This window comes from Camelina sativa, chromosome 19 (assembly GCF_030686135.1).
Source record: "Camelina sativa cultivar CO46 ecotype springtype chromosome 19, ASM3068613v1".
Lineage (NCBI taxonomy): Eukaryota > Viridiplantae > Streptophyta > Magnoliopsida > Brassicales > Brassicaceae > Camelina > Camelina sativa.
In genome coordinates this window covers 27068657-27087601 of record NC_141898.1, presented here as the reverse complement: position 1 = coordinate 27087601, position 18945 = coordinate 27068657, and the positions used below count along the sequence as shown (strand labels likewise).

At 37.6% G+C, this 18945-nt stretch overlaps 5 protein-coding genes across 6 annotated transcripts; 2 read left to right on the top strand and 3 right to left on the bottom strand.

Moving 5' to 3' along the window:
- Positions 1-2783: 2783 nt before the first annotated feature.
- On the bottom strand, positions 2784-3429 carry LOC147921116 (uncharacterized). Its single transcript, XM_087501368.1, has 2 exons — positions 3197-3429; positions 2784-3114 (listed from the first exon to the last, which is right to left on the bottom strand). Exons 1-2 carry the CDS (start codon positions 3427-3429, stop codon positions 2784-2786), a joined length of 564 nt encoding a protein of 187 aa, XP_087357494.1.
- Positions 3430-3684: 255 nt separating this feature from the next.
- Positions 3685-4233, bottom strand: LOC147921115 (glutathione S-transferase T2-like). The gene has a single exon (XM_087501367.1). It carries the CDS (start codon positions 4231-4233, stop codon positions 3685-3687), a length of 549 nt encoding a protein of 182 aa, XP_087357493.1.
- Positions 4234-8128: 3895 nt separating this feature from the next.
- On the top strand, positions 8129-11034 carry LOC104766743 (formiminotransferase cyclodeaminase-like protein). Of its 2 annotated transcripts, none has more exons than XM_087502582.1 (3): positions 8129-9016; positions 9225-9622; positions 10388-11034. In XM_087502582.1, the coding sequence occupies exons 1-3, from the start codon at positions 8787-8789 to the stop codon at positions 10909-10911; spliced, it is 1152 nt and encodes a 383-aa protein (XP_087358708.1). In that variant the 5' UTR covers positions 8129-8786; the 3' UTR covers positions 10912-11034. The 2 variants fall into 2 exon arrangements, with proteins under 2 accessions (XP_087358708.1, XP_010488986.1); XM_010490684.2 differs by having other exon boundaries at positions 8313-9012.
- An 882-nt stretch (positions 11035-11916) lies between these two features.
- On the top strand, positions 11917-13651 carry LOC147921114 (protein ULTRAPETALA 2). Its single transcript, XM_087502584.1, has 2 exons — positions 11917-12674; positions 12980-13651. The coding sequence occupies exons 1-2, from the start codon at positions 12473-12475 to the stop codon at positions 13459-13461; spliced, it is 684 nt and encodes a 227-aa protein (XP_087358710.1). The 5' UTR covers positions 11917-12472; the 3' UTR covers positions 13462-13651.
- A 129-nt stretch (positions 13652-13780) lies between these two features.
- Positions 13781-14876, bottom strand: LOC104766745 (uncharacterized). Its single transcript, XM_010490689.3, has 4 exons — positions 14615-14876; positions 14299-14369; positions 14127-14204; positions 13781-14015 (listed from the first exon to the last, which is right to left on the bottom strand). Exons 1-4 carry the CDS (start codon positions 14712-14714, stop codon positions 13992-13994), a joined length of 273 nt encoding a protein of 90 aa, XP_010488991.1. The 5' UTR covers positions 14715-14876; the 3' UTR covers positions 13781-13991.
- Between the last annotated feature and the right edge of the window lie 4069 nt (positions 14877-18945).

Genomic DNA, 18945 nt, shown 5'->3' with positions numbered 1-18945 from the left:
GACATAATTTTGTAAATTTGAATTGAAATATTCAAATTTTGACCCGTTACTCAGTAAATTTTTTAATTCAATAGGTATTATTTCTAAAGAATAATATTATTGAAGCTTGAATATTTTATAGATTTAACAATTTATATTTGTTTTTAAAAATTCAACTTATGGTATATCCAGAAATAAAACTATATTTTAATTATAATAAATAATATGATAATTTATTTGTTTCACAAAATAGACTCATATATAAAAATGAGAGGTGAAGTATAATGATAATTAACAAATTAATATGTTAAGTTAGATATCAAAAGATTTTATTTGATGAATAATTTAACAAAGGAAATTAATATGGTAAGTTAGATGATATGATTCTTTAGAATATTCTCTTGAAAATTTTTGGTATAACCTATTTGTAACCAATTAATCTATCATTAATGTATAACCTATTTGTAACCAACTTATTAAAATTATATAGTTTACAAAACAATGTTGTGTACTTCCGTTTTATTGTAAAGGAGATTTTAGTTGATTTTAAAAATCGCCAATTAAATAACAGGATATTTAATAATACTCCAAAATCTCCTGAAATATCAAGTTCAATACACCCCCCCTAAGTCTATTTGTAAAAGATCTTAGAGCATGGACATTGGTGTCCCCTGGTTTTTGGTCCCCCAAATTTAATAGTATTATTTTGAAAGGTTCTTATTTTTAGTATGATCATTGGTGTCTATTTGTATTTGGTCCCCCGAATAAAATAATAATACTTTGAAAGTTTAAACATTAATTATTTAAATTAAAAAGTAAATTCACAGTAAAGATTTAATAAAAATAAAACATATAACATTAATATTGAAAACATTTAAAAATTTCAAAGTTACAAAAAGTTGAAAAACAAAAACATACAATTAAGACATTAAAAACAAAAAAACATAAAACATAGAAACATCAAAAGTAAAAAACAAACATTTTATTCAACTCATAGAAATTTTAAATTTAATCTTCATTATCCGGAAAATGTCCAAAGTTAGTCCAAATATGCTCAATCAAATCATGTTTTAGTTGGTCATGGGCTAGTTTATCCCGAAGTCTTGTTTGACGAGTAATCGTAGTGCTGATATTTGAACCCACACCGGCGGCACCAACGGTATATGTTTGATCCAAATGTTCTCCGTGTTGAAATTCAGAAATAATGTTTCGGTAACTGTATGTATGTCGTTCATCTTCGACAATCATATTATGGAGTATTATGCATGATCTTATAACATTTGTCATTTTGTATTTATCCCATAAACGAGATGGATTTTTAATAACGGCGAATCTAGCTTGCAAGACTCCAAAGGTACGCTCAACATCTTTCCGAACAGCTTCTTGTTTTTTAGAAAAGGGAGATTTTTTCATACCTTGTGGAAGTCGGATAGATTGAATAAAAGTGGCCCAATTTAGATAAATACCATCAGTGAGATAGTACGCCAAATTGTCCTCCCTTCCGTTGACAACAAAGTTGACTTCCGGAGCTTGACCGGTTATTATGTCATCAAAAACATTAGATCGATCAAGAATATTAAGATCGTTCATAGTACCTGGAGCTCCAAAAAAGGCATGCCATATCCAGAGGCCATACGAAGCTACCGCTTCCAACACGATTGTCGGTTTTCCGGTTGATCGTGAATACATGCCTTTCCAGGCCGTGGGACAATTCTTCCACCGCCAATGCATACAGTCAATGCTCCCAATCATCCCGAGAAATCCACGCTGTTCATTCTGATAGAGTAGCCTTTCTAGGTCCTCCGGTGTAGGACGTCTTAGGTATTCATCTCCAAACACTTGGATGATGCCGGCGGTAAACTCGTGCAAACATTTTCGAGCTGTTGAAGCACCAATTCGTACATACTCGTCAACACTGTCAGACGAACTACCATATGCCAATTGACGAATTGCTGCAGTACATTTTTGTATAAGTGATAGACCAGCCCGTCCGGTTGCATCCTGGGTTTGGCGGAAATATTTGATTTTGGTAGAGAGACGTTGCACAATACGCATGAACAATGGCTTGTGCATGCGAAACCGTCGCCGAAATAAATTTTCTGGAAATGTTGGAGTGTCACTGAAATAATCATTGCAAAGATTATTGTGGCCTTCTTCCCGGTTTCTCTCGATAAAAATCCTTTCGTTTGGCTCCTTTGGTTCCGGAATAATATGCGAAACATCATAAATATTTTGTAAATAAGCATCAAAATTATCACCATCATCTCCTTGGTAGTGATAATGGTTTGAAGATGATCCCATTTCAAATAAAAAAAAAAAAGAGAAAGGAAGAGAGATCTTGTATTGAGGAGAAAGAGATATCTTGTATTAAAGAGAAAGGAAGAAATAACTTGTGAATGTTTTGTTGCTTTAATATTGTTTGGTGTGAATGTTTTGTTGCTTTGATATGTTTGCATATATATAATGGAAGACTAGTGAGCTTCATTGTGTAACCCGTGATATTAAAAATTGGTGTTGCATTATGGTGTAACCCGTGATATTAAATACTGCCAAGAAACATAGTACATAATGCAAAAAGAAAGTCATTACAAAACAGAGTGTAACAACCCGTGAGCCTCAACCCGTGAGGAGAGAGTGTAACAACAAGTACATAATGCAAAAAGAAAGTCATTACAAAACAGAAAATTAGATTATCCAAACAAACACAAAGTCCATTACAAAAGCAGAGTCATTAAAAAGACATAGCATGAACATCCGAGTAATTACATTACATGAACACCCTAACTAAATGTCTCCAATCTGATTTAAGTAGACATGAACAAGATACCTAGAAGACCTATGAAAATAGCCATTACAACAACAACCAGCAAATCAGTAACATTTCTAAACCTATTTTCCTTAAGTAGCTCAGAAACTACATAATCTAACATAACCATCTTTTGTTCAGTTGCGTAACTCTGATCTCTAACCTGATTGATGTCTGATTCAAAGTCATTGAAGAAGGTTAAGTAATCTACCTTCTCAGCCATCACTTCATATCGTCTATCACTGTCTCTCAGCTCCTCCATTACAGCCACATCCCACCACTTGTGAATATGCATTTCTCCATCATCGACATTTGGACATGTGAAGAACCTGCAATAAGTAACAGAGTTATCATATATAGCGAAACTTTTACTTCAATAACATTAAAAACAGAACAGCTAAAATCACATACCTTCTGTTGTAGCAGTTGGATAGAATAGGCTGCGCACCACAATAGCATACCTTGGGGAATCCATGCTCAACCTCAGGTTGAGGTGGGTATTGCCTCGACTCAGCATTGATGAATATACTCTCTGCTTCATCCATAAGAATCAAAGCTTCTATTTCTCTCTCCGCAGTGTCCTCTGAGTACCTATCATACTGATCGGATGACTCAGGCTGAGAGTAGCTATAGTCTTGGCCCATTTCTGAGTTAACCTGAAGATAAACAAGAAGAAGCAGATTAGACTTAATAGAACAAATGTTAAAAAGAAATCACAATCTGATTATGTGAGTTAATACAAAAGTCGAGTTACTAGAACATGAAATAGACTTTTATAGATTCAGTTTAAAACATGGAATACAAAAGCCGAGTTACTAGAACATGAAATACAAATCAAACAGGAAATACAATGCATAGAAATTAAGCAAGAAATACAAACAACAAACACATAGTTAATATCAGAAATACTGGGACACTATCTTGTTCATGATAACTTCTTCACTCGCATTCAAGGGTTCCTTTTTGGCTAAGAGAGTGTCTAGGATGGCCAGCTTTTGTAGTTTCTCCTTTTCAGCCAATTCATCTTTCTTGACATCCCACATGCTCTTATACTCAGCAAGAGTCTTCATGTTTGTGGACTGAGCATTGTTCCTCTTTTCCTTCGCAGCCTTGATCCCTTCTGGCCTTTTCTCATAGTCCTCAACATTGCAGCTCGATGATTGTGAACCTTCAACAGTTGGTTTCCTCTTTGTCGCAGGCTGAGATGGAGGCGTGTTAATAGTGTTAAGGCTGAGCCATTTCTGCTCAAACCTTAACAAACACCAACAATGTTCAAGGTTAAACCTCTTCTTATGGTCAGCGAAGTAGATATCATGTGCATTCTTTAAGATATCATTTTCAGCATGACCAGAGCTGTTCAGTCTCTCTGCAGCTGCGATTGCCGCACAGAACTTGTTAGTTTGGTCATTTATCTTGTGCCAACGCTGCTTGCAATGTGTCACCAGCATCTGTTCACCACCATTTCTAGCATGAGGAGTGTTAGCATAGTACCGGCTAATCCTTTGCCAGAAGCTTCCTCCCTTTTGTTGATTTGAAACAATGGCATCCTTTGAGAAAGAGTTGGCGCCTCAGAAGGTTGGGAGCTGTGAGAAGGCATTTGTGAGCTGTTCTGTCCAGAAGGTGGATTACTTTCCCAACGAAAGTTTTCATTTATACCACCTTCTTCTTGACTGTTAAGCAGGTTTAAGTAAGAAGAAGACTGATAAAAGGGATTCGTAGAATCTATATGAAGAATCTTAGAGAATGAGTAGAGAAGAGAAGGGATTAGATAAGAGACGCGAGTAGAACTGAGAAGGGATTACAAAATGAAAGAGATTTATGATGGAAATAGAAAGAAGATGGTTGGGGTTTAATAGGTTAAAAGATAACTTGCAATAAGTAACAAAACATAATGACCTAACAACCAAAGTCTAATCACAATTTATGACAAGTACACTTCACAAAAGCATTCAATTTATGTGACTAAACAAGAAACTATGAACAAACCAGACCAAAATGTCACCAACCAGGACCAGCTAGTTTGTATACATTACACAGCTAGTTCGTATACATTACACATCAAGCATATCAATTAATCGGGCTATTTAACAAGATATTACTAGTCTCTTTCCCTAGTTCGTATGACCTAGTTCGTATGAGTTACTACCAAATCTGAATCTGAGCTTTTATGAGTTACAACTACTTTTGTTGAGTTACTACCGGAGAATAAACTATAGCTAAATCGATAATCCTACACACAACGATTGAGACAATCTATACACAGAGACTAACCCTGAAGCAAATCAGCGAAATCAGCAAAATCTCAAATTGGAGGAAGAAAACAAATCGATAACCCTTAAGCAAATCAGCGAAATAAGACAAACCTTTATTTCGATAACCCTATACACAGAGACTAATCGACCTTATACACAGAGACTAATCGACCATACACACAGACACATAGACCATATACACAGAGACAAACCTTATTTCGATAACCCTATACACACAGAGACTAATCGATAACCCTGAAGCAAATCAGCGAAATCTCAAATTGGAGGAAGAAGACAAACCTTATTTTGCACGATTGAACCGCCGGACAAGCTTCGGGAGACACAGCAGATCGTTTTCGGCTTGAAACCGGCGGAAAAGAGGAAGAACGACACGACGGGAATGGGTCGCCGTCGAGATAGAAGAGAGAATTTGAGAACTTTCTCTCGACAAAGTGTTTTGTGTTAACCCTACACAAAATCTTCTCCCAATCACCAGCTTTCACGTGTCCAAGTAGACGGACGTAAAACGTCCCGTTTAAAGATACGTTTCTTCATTATTGGACCTTTTTTTATTTATTTTTAAACAAGAAATGCTGGGGGACGGCTCAAATAGACGCCATTGCACATGGTATTATATCTTATTATATAAAGCTTGGTTCTCAAAGTTAGTAACTCACCAGATCGTGACACGTGTTAGTTTTAACGATCAACGATCAAAGTTAAAGACTCATCAGATCGTGACACGTGTTAGTTTTAACGATCAGCGATCAAAGTTAAAGACTCATCAGATCGTGACACGTGTCAGTTTTAACAATTAAATATCCAAATTATTAACTTATTAGATCGTGACATGTGTCAATTTTAACGATCAGAAATCACAGTTTCAAGCTTGGTAAAACGATGCATAAGATAATTGTAACCTTATTATATTAAAAAAAAACTTTGTTAATCCTAAAAGGAAAAGGATTGTAAAAACATCACTCTATATAAGCAAATAGATGATTACATATTTTTCACCAAACAAAATAATTTCGACTAGCTTTGTTTTTCTTGGTAAAATTTTCTTCTTTGTTTTTATTAGCCTTTTGTTTGACACATCATTGTTCTTGAACAAGTCTCGAAGGCATTTTGTTTGGTGTCTAATCGAAAGAACTATAGAAAAAAATTCCTAGATAAACCCACGTGTTTTCGTCGTTGTTTCTTTGAATTTTGTTTTGTTTCTCAATTTCATAATGCATACTACGCAATATTTGACTTTGAAGTGTTAACTATGTTTCTTATGCATAATAATTAAGGTTTTTGGGATTAATAAATTTCTCACGGTGTTATTATTATTTCTATTAATTTGCAGGGCAAGTAGCATAAAAAAAAAAGATAAATACACAAATACAAGATAACAACAGAGATTATTAATGGTAAATAATATATTTGTAACATATAGTATATCTAGGTGTAAAAATACTTTTAATGGTAACATACATAAAAGATTTGTATATAGCAAAAAAATTATAAATAATGTACAATAAATTTTATTACATTTTTATTAAATTAAATTTTATTTACAAAATTTTAAACCCGCACGTCGGGCGGATCATTATCTAATATTTTTATAAGTTTAAGTTTCAGTTCTCAGTTTTTTTGAAAAATTGGAAACTATAATGTTGATGGGGGAATTGGCACCCCCAACATACCGGTCTAAACCAAAAAGCAAACCAGTTATCCAACCCGGAAATTTGGCCCAACATCAAATCTGGCTTTTGGACAAAGATCCAACAAGATTGAAAGGCCCAGTCCAAAAACAACAAGTCGACCTTCTAGGTCGCCTCATGATCAACCTGAATAGGAAGAAGAAATTTTCCTCATTTCAATTCGAAGCATTAGCAAAGTGTACATAATATGTAATCTAAGAAAATAATATAAATAGAGGGGAATCCCCTTCTTGTAAGGCATCCAACAATTATTACAAAAAATCATAGTTTTTCATTTTTCTTAAGCGAAAACCCTAACTTATTTCCCAAGAGATTTAAATTCCCTTTTTATTCCTAGGTTTAATCGAGTTTCTTGAGAGAGTTATTAAGTAAATTTGTTTCCCCTTTCATATAACTTCATTGTGTGAAACTCAGTTTCTACATATAAGTACATAAATTTACTAATTTAGTATTCCAATAATGAGTTGAAAATGTTTATTTACGTATTATAAAATAAAATATTTATTCAGAAGTAGGTCTCGGCAAATTATCCGAATCCAACGATCATATCTGAACCCGAATACAAAATTTATAAATACCTGAACAGATTTTATATCTTACTATCCAAAAATTCGAACCCGAATATATCTGCAATATAGTAATAATACATAAGTAATATTTATATTTGTAAGTGTCCAAAATATTTGGAATTTAGGATATTTTGGATATTTTTTTAGTATTTTAGACAAATTTGAATACCAAGACTTTAAGTTTTGAGAATTTTAAATAATTTGAATCCAAACCCGAAATACCTGATCTGAACTCGATATCTAAATCCGAACGGGTTCCATATCTCTAAATCCAAAAATCTGAAATATTTGAACCGAATAATCAGAAGTAATTTTATTAAAATTAAGAGAATTTGTTAAAAATTGTTAAAAATACCCTTTTTGGGATACCGCTTTTCAAAAATACCCTATTTTTTAACATTTTCATTTTTACCCTCTTTTAGATAATTTTAATGTGTTAAATTCATTTTTAGAATTTTTTTTTAGGTTTGGGTTATCATTTTATATTTAGGATATAGTTTTGGAGGGTTAGGGTTTAGTATTTGGAGTTTAGAAGTTGTGTATGAATTGATGCATTTTTGTATTGCTATTGAGACGTTATTTATATAGTTCTTTGAAGATGGTAAAATTAGATGTGATACGAGATCGATAAAATATTGGTGAGCAAGCAAAAAATCTAAAAATATATATATGGCAATTTTGAATTAATGCAAAAGGTTTATGATTAAGACAACCAATATTTCACTAAGTTGTTCTATATGTAATTAATTTACATTTTCTATACTATATCGAGTTAATGTATAATAAGAATAGGAAATGTATATTTGATTTCGGTTGTTTATTAATTAGTTTCCATTGGCTATATTGTCTAAAGGTTATTAGTTTCTGTTTGTTATATTCCAATGATTGTGGAAATAATCTTTATTAGGTATGTAAATATCACACGAACTAAAAAAAAAAAAAAAAGAGAAAAGAAAAAAAAAGAAGCTAAAGACGAAACCAAGCTTGACAAAAAAAAGAAAAGAAACCAAGCTATATCGGGCGCTAACTTGATGACCCAAGAAGGCCCAAGTATTCATCATGGTCCAAAAAGCAAAAATACCCTAAAATTGAATATAATAAAAAGAAAAACATTTTTTACGTCTCTCTCTCCATTGGATTGAATCTGCCGCAGCTGCAATTCGATCATCATCTCCTATTTGGTGTGGTGTGGTGTGGTTTGGGTGTTCAATCGTTTCTATGAGTTCCGGTCTGAAGGAAGATTTCCTCGATTGTATCGTGCGTTTAGAGGAGACGCACATTCAACAAGGCTTCGACGAGGGTTACGGAAAGGGTCTTGTGTCGGGTCGGGAAGACGCTCGTCATCTGGGTTTGAAACTCGGGTTCGAGACAGGCGAGCTCATCGGGTTCTACAAAGGCTGCTCTTTTCTTTGGAATTCAGCTCTCCGTGTTTATCCCACTCGCTTCTCCCCTCAGCTCCACAAGCATCTCAATGATTTCCATGTCTTGCTCGTTAAGTTCCCTCTTTTGGATCCCGAGGACGAAGCCAAAGACCGGATCAAGGATCATCTCCGAGTCAAATTCAACATCATTTGCGCATCTCTCGGCGTTTCCAAGAAACAGTTGGAGTTCAAAGGATACCCAAATCCTTCCTCCAATCTCGACTTCTAGGACATCCCTCCTCCATACGAGCACTCTCTTGTATTATTATTGTATTTGTATGTATGGCTTTCAAGAGGCGTGTGTGTCGACGTCAATCTCTGTTTTTTTTTGTTTTTTTTTATTGGCTTTTCCTTTTTTCTGCGACATGTGACTTCTGACCACATATCTAATTGTGGTGGATGGATACTGTCAGAGCTTCTTTTATTTGTTTTTTTTCTTTGGCCTTACAACGAACAAACGTTCTCACATCTGTAAAATATATCTATAGGGGGTGGTCCGAGGAGATGTTGAGAGAGATGCTTGGTTGCTGCAAGGTATACATATCTGAAGCGCGGAACAAGACGGCCCTCGAAGCCATTGAGAGAGCTGTAAAGCCTTTTCCACCAGCTGCAATCGTCAACAAGTTTGAAGATGCGGCTTATGGCAGGGTCGGTTATACTGTTGTATCCTCGCTTGCTACTGGGTCATCTTCATCCCTGAAGAGTGCAGCGTTTGCAATGGTTAAGACTGCTCTCGACACCATCAATCTTGAGTTGCACTCTGGATCCCATCCCCGCCTTGGAGTGGTCGACCACATATGCTTTCACCCCTTGTCTCAAACCTCTATTGAACAAGTTTCTTCCGTTGCCAATTCCCTAGCAATGGACATCGGCTCCACTCTTCGAGGTTAGTAACTTAATAGAACACCTCACTAGCAACTAACCTGTGAATTCCTCCATTTTAAAAGACACTTATTAAGCTAAGAACAGAACATTGTTTGTATGCTGCAGTTGATGTATACTTGGTGATAGGTTGTGTGATGTCCTGTCTTTCATTATCTTATCATCTTTATTAGGCCATAGAACATGGAAGTCTTTGAAGTAATAATACTCTGCTCTTAGCAGAGCATTGTTTGTATGCTGTAGTTGATGTTTGTGATAGGCTGAGTGTTGTTCTGTCTTTATTATCTCATCGTCTTTATTAGGCCATAGAACATGGAAGTCTTTGTATTAACACTCTGCTCTAAGCAGAGCGTTGTTTGTATGCTGTAGTTAATGTTTGAGATAGGCAGAGTGATGTCCTGCCTTTATTATCTCTATAGGCCATAGAACGTGGAAGTCTTTGTAGCAACACTCTGCTCTTAGCAGATCATTGTTTGTATGTTGTAGTTGATGTTTGTGATAGGCAGAGTGGTGTCCTGTCTTTGTTATCTCATCAACTCTAGGCCATAGAACGTGGAAGTCTTTGTAGTAATACTCTGTTGTTCTTAGGCCTTAGCAGAGCATTGTTTGTAGTTTTGTCGGCTGTAGTTGATGTGTACTTTGTGATAGCCAGAGTTATGTCCTGTCTTGTTTATGGCTTCACCATCTTCTAGGCCATAGAACATGAAAGTCTTTGTAGCATTCTCTATATTGGTATGTGGAATGAGATACCCGACCCTCCCTGGTGCAGTTCCTACATATCTATATGGAGCAGCAGATAAGGAGCAGTGCACGCTGGATTCGATCAGAAGGAAGCTGGGATACTTCAAGGCAAACAGGGAGGGACATGAATGGGCAGGTGGGTTGGAGCTGGAGATGGTGCCAGTGAAGCCAGACGCAGGGCCACAAGAGGTGAGCAAAGCCAAAGGGGTTGTAGCGGTTGGGGCGTGCGGGTGGGTGAGTAACTATAACGTACCAGTCATGTCAAACAATCTCAAGGCAGTGAGGAGAATATCAAGGAAGACGAGCGAGAGAGGAGGGGGCTTGGCTTCAGTGCAGACAATGGCGCTTGTGCATGGGGAAGGAGTTATAGAGGTCGCCTGTAACTTGTTGAATCCAAGTCAAGTGGGAGGAGATGAAGTACAGGGACTGATTGAGAGGCTTGGCAGAGAGGAAGGTCTGCTTGTGGGAAAAGGGTATTATACGGACTATACACCCGACCAGATTGCTCAACGATATATTGACTTGCTCAACAATTCAAAACTTTCAAAGTAAACAAAAAAAACATTATGATGTTGTCATTTGTGGAACGAATTATTACGGACATCGATCATTTGTCTTCATTTTGTGTTTAGATATGCTATATATTGCCATGAGTATATATTGAAATTAGCAAAAGATGAACTAAAAAGGTGAAATGATCGACAGATGATACGTTCGTTGAGGCCAAAACATAAAATCTCATCATTGGTGTTTTTCTCTCAGCGACAACTGTGAGAGAATTCTTTTGTGTAGCCTTGTCTTTTGCATTAGCATTTTTGCCTTATTTTGCATATCTAAATGGGAACTGATGTGCTGTTAAAAAAAAAAAAAAGAGGGAATTTATGCAAGTCATATCAACTAATGTGTAATTAATGTTATTGGTAGCATTGTGACCATGTTCCGTGTAGTAGTAATTAACATCTATGTCCTTGAAATTTATATATATGAAATGATTTGTTAAAATGGAAAAGACAACTGCTTTAATATTAATTTGGTCGTAGGTAAAATTTGAGGGTCAAAGTCCTGAAACACAACGTGGATGAGGTGGAGTTTGGTGCAGCACATTATTGACTTGAGTTCTATCGTCTTGGTTACTTTTTTGGGGTTTGCAATAAGATGGAGGAGATAATGTTGTTGTATACGTTATACATTAATACATGTAACTTATGACATGCCTACACACATTGAAAGAGACAATTAAAGTTTAGGTGTGTACTAGTAGTCTAGTACTGGTATATATGTGTATAATGTACATATGCATGGGCACATAGCTAGGGGTTGAGCCGCAGTGGAGAGTAAGGTCAGAGATGTGACTGTCATATACCTAACTCAAAGAAAAACATTTCTCCTGTACATAAATGGTAAACCCAAGAAACCTTAATTATTCGGAGCTCTAAAGTCAGAAAGAAAATGAGAGAAGCGGTAATTTAATTTCTATGGGCATATATAGAACCAGCCTACTTAATCTCTTCTCTTCTATATATCTATCAACCAACCAAACATCAAATATGGACAATCACCACAATTACAAGTACACATCAACCTATCATCTATGTATGTACGTTACGTAACGTATGCATATGTTATTAAAAAATAAGTGATATATATTTTTATTTACTTAACGTATACATATGTTATTAAAAAATAAGTTGATAAATATATATATTTTTTTAGAAAAAAGATTCACAATTCCCATGCGGCCATGCCCCACGACTTGGTGTTTTTCTTTGGCCACCCACCTAATTCGCATCCATCATCTCTCTGTCTGTATAGTATAGAGAGTTTCTTTCTGTCTTTCAAATCCTTAAAAAACCTAGAAGGACACCAAAGTCTCTCTTACTCCAAAAGCATTTTAGCCTTTGAGATTTTGATATAATTATCAGATCCTTGCTACTGATGCTAGGGCTTTTTTCTCCTTTCACTCATATTAAATTACCTTTTTGCCCCTTGGTGTTTAGGGCTCTAATCTAATCCTATAGATTATAGACATATAATATATGTAACTAAGATCCTTGATATTACGATACTAACTAGGAGGAATCCCTTCTTCGTTCTTTACTAGTCCCGATCGGTGATGGAGAGAGAATGTGGGTCGAAGGAGTTGTTCAGCAAAGAGGAGCTGCAAGAAATAAGTCAAGTCCATGTGGGAGACGATTACGTCGAGGTGATGTGTGGCTGCACCAGCCACCGTTACGGAGACGCAATTGCGAGGCTTAGGGTTTTCTCAGATGGAGAACTTCAAATCACCTGCCAATGCACTCCCGCTTGCCCCGAAGGTCTCTCTTCTCTCTCGCATAGATATTTTTCTTGTGTTTTTATCTAAATGGGTTTTCGTATTGTATTTGTGCATGTTTCATCGCGTGACATTATCTATGCAACTTTCTTTTGTATAGCGTTTACGGAGATCATGATAGTGTCAGAAAATGCAATGCAGTTGTCTCTGCCTCAGTGAACCAGGGCTGCTGTTATTTGCTAGATGCAATATGCTTCGTGCAGTCTTTTAAAATCTTACATGTTCATGTATCTCCATTTTAAACTTTCTTTTAGAGTGATCTTGACATCTTCGATTCTATGATGGTAGACAAGTTAACGCCTGCTGCCTTCCAAAAGCATTCTGAGAGAGAGGCTTCTAGAAACTGGAGGAACAATGTGTGGGTGTGCATCGAGGGAGACAAGGTTCCGCTTTCAAAGACAGTGTTACTCAGATACTATAACCAATCATTAAAGAAATCCAACGGATCAAAAATCATTCATCGGGATGAGTTTGTTGGGTGCAGCAGATGCGGGAAGGAAAGAAGGTTCAGGTTGCGGAGCAGAGGGGAATGTCGGGTGCACCATGATGCAATGGCAGAGCCCAATTGGAAGTGTTGTGATTATCCATATGACAAGATAACATGCGAGGAGGGGGAAGAAAGAGGAAGCAGGAAAGTATACAGAGGATGCACTCGCTCTCCATCCTGCAAAGGCTGCACTTCTTGCTGCAAGCTCTGTCGTTTCTCTGATTGTAACTGCCAGACTTGCCTCGACTTCACCACCAACACACCCAACTCATTTGACTTCTAACTTAAATTCTTCTGCAAAACACTTGTATTGTATGGTGGATGCTCTGTATTTTCTTTAATCATTAGCTTGTTGCACCTGTTATGTGACTGGGAAAACAAAGTAGGAAACACAAACAAGTCGGGCTTGAAAAGCTAATTTAGCTCGCACTACGAGAACATGCAGCTCATCTAATTTCAACTTTCTAACCTCACCAAAGATACACATAAGGCCAGAGATCAGTCAACATGTACTTTCAAATGGGCAGAATCACCTCCAACAAAAAATTGGCATCCGAAGGACACACAAATAGAATGTAAAGCATATATCAAGGTACATAAAGTGAGACAATGGTTTTGCTTAAATCCTGACTGTTTCAAACATAGGATATTATGAAACACAAAACTATAAAGAATCATAATTCATTGCAGACATCATGAGATGCACATTATTTTGAAATGAAAACACAAGACCAGTCTCACAATTGTATGCTGAAAGGGAAAACAAAGTGCATGAGAATGAGACATAAAAGAGGTTCCTTGTGACAGCGAAACTCATTGTGTACTCTCCACAGGCTTCTGCAAAGATTAAAAAAGGAAAAGGAAAAAGGAAAAAAAACAAGTTTTTAGGGAAGGAAGGAACATGAAGCCGCATTGCAACGGAAGAAGAGCAAGAGCAAAAGCAAGTACCTCTTTGTTACCCCCGGTGGCGAGCTTGTATCCACTGTAGAAGAGCAAGCCCCAGCCAGAAAGAGAAATAAGCACAAACTGCACACATTGGTCAGGGAAGAAGGGATCAATATCACCAAAAGATCACAGGCAGCTTCATATAACAAAAACAAGATGATGATGATACACATACATGCTCCTCTTTCCAGTTTCCTGGGTTCGTGGGCTGTTTCCAGAAGTCAACCTTGGTAGATCCATGGTGATCTGCCACCAAAAAATTGCTCAAAACCACATTCTTATTTTTAAACATAATATATACTATACAGTGATTCAACTTAGAACCTAGGAGGAAGGATGATAACAAACAAGAGATTACAAAAACCTTGGCAAAGCTGTAACATTTGCGAATTAGACATACAATGTGCGAAATTAGCTATGCGTCCCCCAAAATTGATACCGGAACAATCGTAGATTCAAATGCAAATGTCGAAAAAGAGAAGGGGAGTTACCAGCGGCGCCGGCGAGACCACGACGCTGACCAATAGAAGCGTGAACACGGGAAGATTGGATCTGAGCTAAGCTCATGGCTCGGCGAGCGAAGGAGGCCATCGATCTCAACTTCTGATTTTTAGGGTTTTCCGAGAGTTTCGAGGAGAGAGAGAGAGATCGATTTGGGATGATGAAGGAAGGAAGCAAGCTTGTCACACCCCCGGAACTTTAAGAAATGTTGTTTCTTCATCTTAAACGTCGTCGTATTTGTCTCTTGGAAACACCTGAAGACCTCCTTCTCCGTCAGAGGCTTTCTTTTGTGGACTTTTTCACTTGTTTTACTGATTTTTGGACGATTGGGCATTCACCTCTCATACGTAAGTCAATCTACAGGTCATATTAAATTAATTAAATAAAATATATATTCTAAAATATCTTTAATATATATATATATATATATAAATAATATTACTTCAACTGTGAAACCAAGGGTTTACATATGCTGAAGAGTATCCATCCGTACCATTCCTATTTATCTATACAAGAAAAGCTCCCACATCAAACATTGTGTGGGTTTTTCACAAAAAATTGGTTACTAACATTAAAGGAAGAGAGAATCCATAGAACACAAAAAACCCCATACATATACAAAAAACCTTCTCTACTTCTCTACCCCACCCAACCCTTTGAAACCATAGAACCCTTACCCTTCTGCCTTTTCAAACAGGAGACAAACCCTTTTCTTCAATGAAGAGCCCTTGTAACCATATCGGAGGTCCAGCAGCCACCTCACAAGAACTTTATCCGAGCACGCAAAAATAACATTGTCAACTTTATGACTAGCCATACTCTCCATAGCCCACAAAATGCAACGTAACATAACATCTTCCTTAGAGCTGATATTAGCAAAATTTCTTCTACTATGCAGCAAGACTAACCCTCTGTCAGCTCTTAAAACCCATGCTCCTCCTGCAAACTGATTCCTCTTTGACCACGATGCACCAATATTACACTTGAACCAATTTTGAGGTGGCTTTTTCCAAGTGTCAGCTACTTGCTCATCACTCCTATGAGTGACCAATCGATTTTGTCTACTTAAAGACTCCTCTTGATCTTCCCTGCTCTGAGCCTCAAACCACTCCAACACATCCTCTCTAATCTTCTCCACTGTCTCTGTTGCATTGTAGAGTTTCCCTTCAAAATTAAGAGAGTTCCTATTGGTTCATATTCTCCATAAGATCCACGGGAAACTTTTTCTTAGTTGTGTAGGCCATCCTCTATTATCTTTATTTTCCAGCAAATGATACATATTGGAGAAAACTGAACAATTTTGGAATCCATCAATATGAGACGGGAAATCCGATAAAGCCCATACTTTTCGCGCCATTGGACATAAGAAAAGCGTGTGATTGATCGATTCTCCATTTTGTCCACACACTTGACACGTTTCATCCACTTTCAATCCTTTCCCATTCAGTGCCTCCGCTACTGGGATTGCACCGCTAAGGACTTTCCATAAGAACACCTTTATCTTTGGATCGGTTTGTATTTTCCACACCAGCTTTTTTAAGTCCAGGGTCGAGGGTTGCTCTGTTACCTCTAGTATTAACTCCTTGTTCTTGATCTGGTAAGCCAACCAATACGCCGACTTCACTGAGAAGTCTCCACTTTTATTGTGCTTCCAAATGTAGAAATCTTCCTGAGCTACTAAGGGTTTGATGGCCTTTATTCTAGTAATATCTTCAGGAAAAAGAGATCCTCAAGTATCTCTCCATCCCAAAAGCCAGTCAATGGATCCAGGATATCACTTATCTTTAAAAAGACATTAAAGAATCGATTCTTTCTCCACGGAGCTCTGAGTCCATTATCCTCTATCCATGGGTCGGTCCATACAGACATAGAGGCACCATTCCCAACCCGCTTAATCAAACCTTTACTGAGCAACTCTCTTCCTGACAAGATACTCCTCCAAGCAAAGGAAGGTCGTTTGCTCATGGTAGCTTCTAAGAAAGATGTCTCTTCATAATACCTGCTCTTCATTAGCTTAGACAGAAGACAATCTTGGTCCTGTAGCAACCGCCATGCTTGTTTTGCTAGCAAAGCTTGATTAAATATCTAGATATTCCTAAATCAATCCTCCATGATTTTTATTTAGACATAATCTTTCCCAACTCTGCCAATGGATTTTTCTTGCATGCTCTCCTGAACTCCACCAGAAAGCCGCCATGGCACTATGTAAATTTTCACATGTTTTTTTTGGGAGTTTGAAACAGGACATAGCGAATACTGGCATAGATAGGGCAACTGACTTTAGAAGGACCTCCTTGCCTCCTTGAGATAAGCACCGAGAGTGCCATCTCGATAAATTGCCTTTCAGCCTCTCCTTTAGGTAGCTCATCATCTCTATTTTTGAACCACTGAAACATTCTGGTAGCCCCAAATACGATCCCGCTCCTCCCTCTGCCTCAATGCTTAAGGTCGCTTGTATAGATGTTTTTATGGGTTCTGGAACTCTGCTACCAAAAGTGATGGAGGATTTATTCAGATTAATCTTCTGCCTTGTGGCGTCTCCATAGACCTTCAAAATATTTTGTAACACCCAACTTTGCTCCTGAGTCGCTTTGCACAGAAACAAGCTATCATCCGCGAAGAGATGATGAATAACCGGACCTTCCTCTGAAAAATGCATCCCTTCCAACATCCCTTCACTATGAGCTTTATTGAGTAGATATGTCAGTCCTTCCGTACACAAAACAAACAGGAATGGAGATAACGGGTCCCCCTGTCTCAAACCTCTCTGTAGAGTAATCATCCCAAACGGCTGGTCATTTATCAGAACCGAATACGTAACAGAGGATACGCATACCATAATCCAATCCACCCATGAAATCCCAAAGCACTCAACAAGCTTCTTAAATAACTCCACTCCACTCTATCGTACGCTTTGGACATATACGATTTTACCGCCATAAATTCACCAGACATCTGAGGGTGCACCTTTAGACTGTGAATCAACTCATGAGCCACCAATATATTGTCTGTTATGAGTCTTTCAGGTACAAATGCTGACTGGGTCTCTGAAACTATGTCTGCAAGAAATGTCTGCATCCGTTTCACCATAATCTTGGCAATGATCTTATACAGCATTGAACACAAGCTTATCGGCCTGAGGTTAGCCATTTCTGCGGGATGATTCGTCTTAGGGATCAGACAGAGATGTCTGTAATTCCACTCCGGGGGCATAACACCTTCTTCAAAAAACTTCTGAACTTCTCCAATGACCTGCGGTCCTACCGTTTGCCAATACTGCTGGAAGAAAAGGGCAGACATACCATCAGCTCCGGGAGCCTTGACCGGATTTATAGAAAACAACGCCTCAACTTTTGCAATTAAGCATGCATTCATTCCGTCTGAGACCCTTGGTTCCATGCCAACAAACCACTGTTGGAAGCTAGCAGGATTTGACGATGTAAAGAGATTCTGGAAGTAAGCTATCGCCACTTCCCCCTTTGCAGCTTCAGACACTTGGAAGTTCCCATTCAAATCTTTCAGTTTTTCAATCCTCTTCCTTTGTCTATTCTCTTTAACTGAAGCATGGAAAATTTTTGTGTTTCTATTTCCACATCTCATCCACTTCTGCCTACTCTTTTGTTTCCAATAAGCCTCCTCCTCACGATATGCTTTTGCTAAATCCCTTTTGAGCCTATGAATCTTTTGTGCTATAGGCCATACCGTTGATTGCTCTTTCCCCAGCTCAGCTTCTAGCAGAAGTATCTTGTCTTGCGAGTTCAAATTGTTTTTCTTCTTCCAGATACTTAACGCTTTCCTGCAGTCTCGCATTCTTTCAGTATCTGAAACACAAAGACCACCTCTCCTCTTATTCCATGTACCAAGAATTGTTCTCTTAACATCTTCTTTAAAAAGGAACCTCTTGTCGAATCGAAACTGTCCTCTATAAGAATCTTGAGAAGCCATGAGCTTTAACAGAACAGGTCTGTGATCTGATCCCCTCATATCTAGAAAGGCTTGATTGGCCACTGGGAAATGTTTTAAGAATTCTTTATTGCCAAAAACCCTATCTAGTCGACATTGTACCCAATGATCTCCTTTTCTACCTGCCCATGTTAACCGATTTCCAGTAATAGGAAGCTCTGTCATATCACACACTCTCAGCATATCATTAAAGGGTACAAATTCTTTATCCCCTCTTCTAGGCCCTCCATTCTTTTCTCCATTATGCATCAGATCATTGAAGTCCCCAAACATACACCACCTATCCCTTCTTCCGATCCCAATCTTGGATAACCTTTCCCATAGATGAGCTCGTTTCTTTCTATCGGGATCACCATAT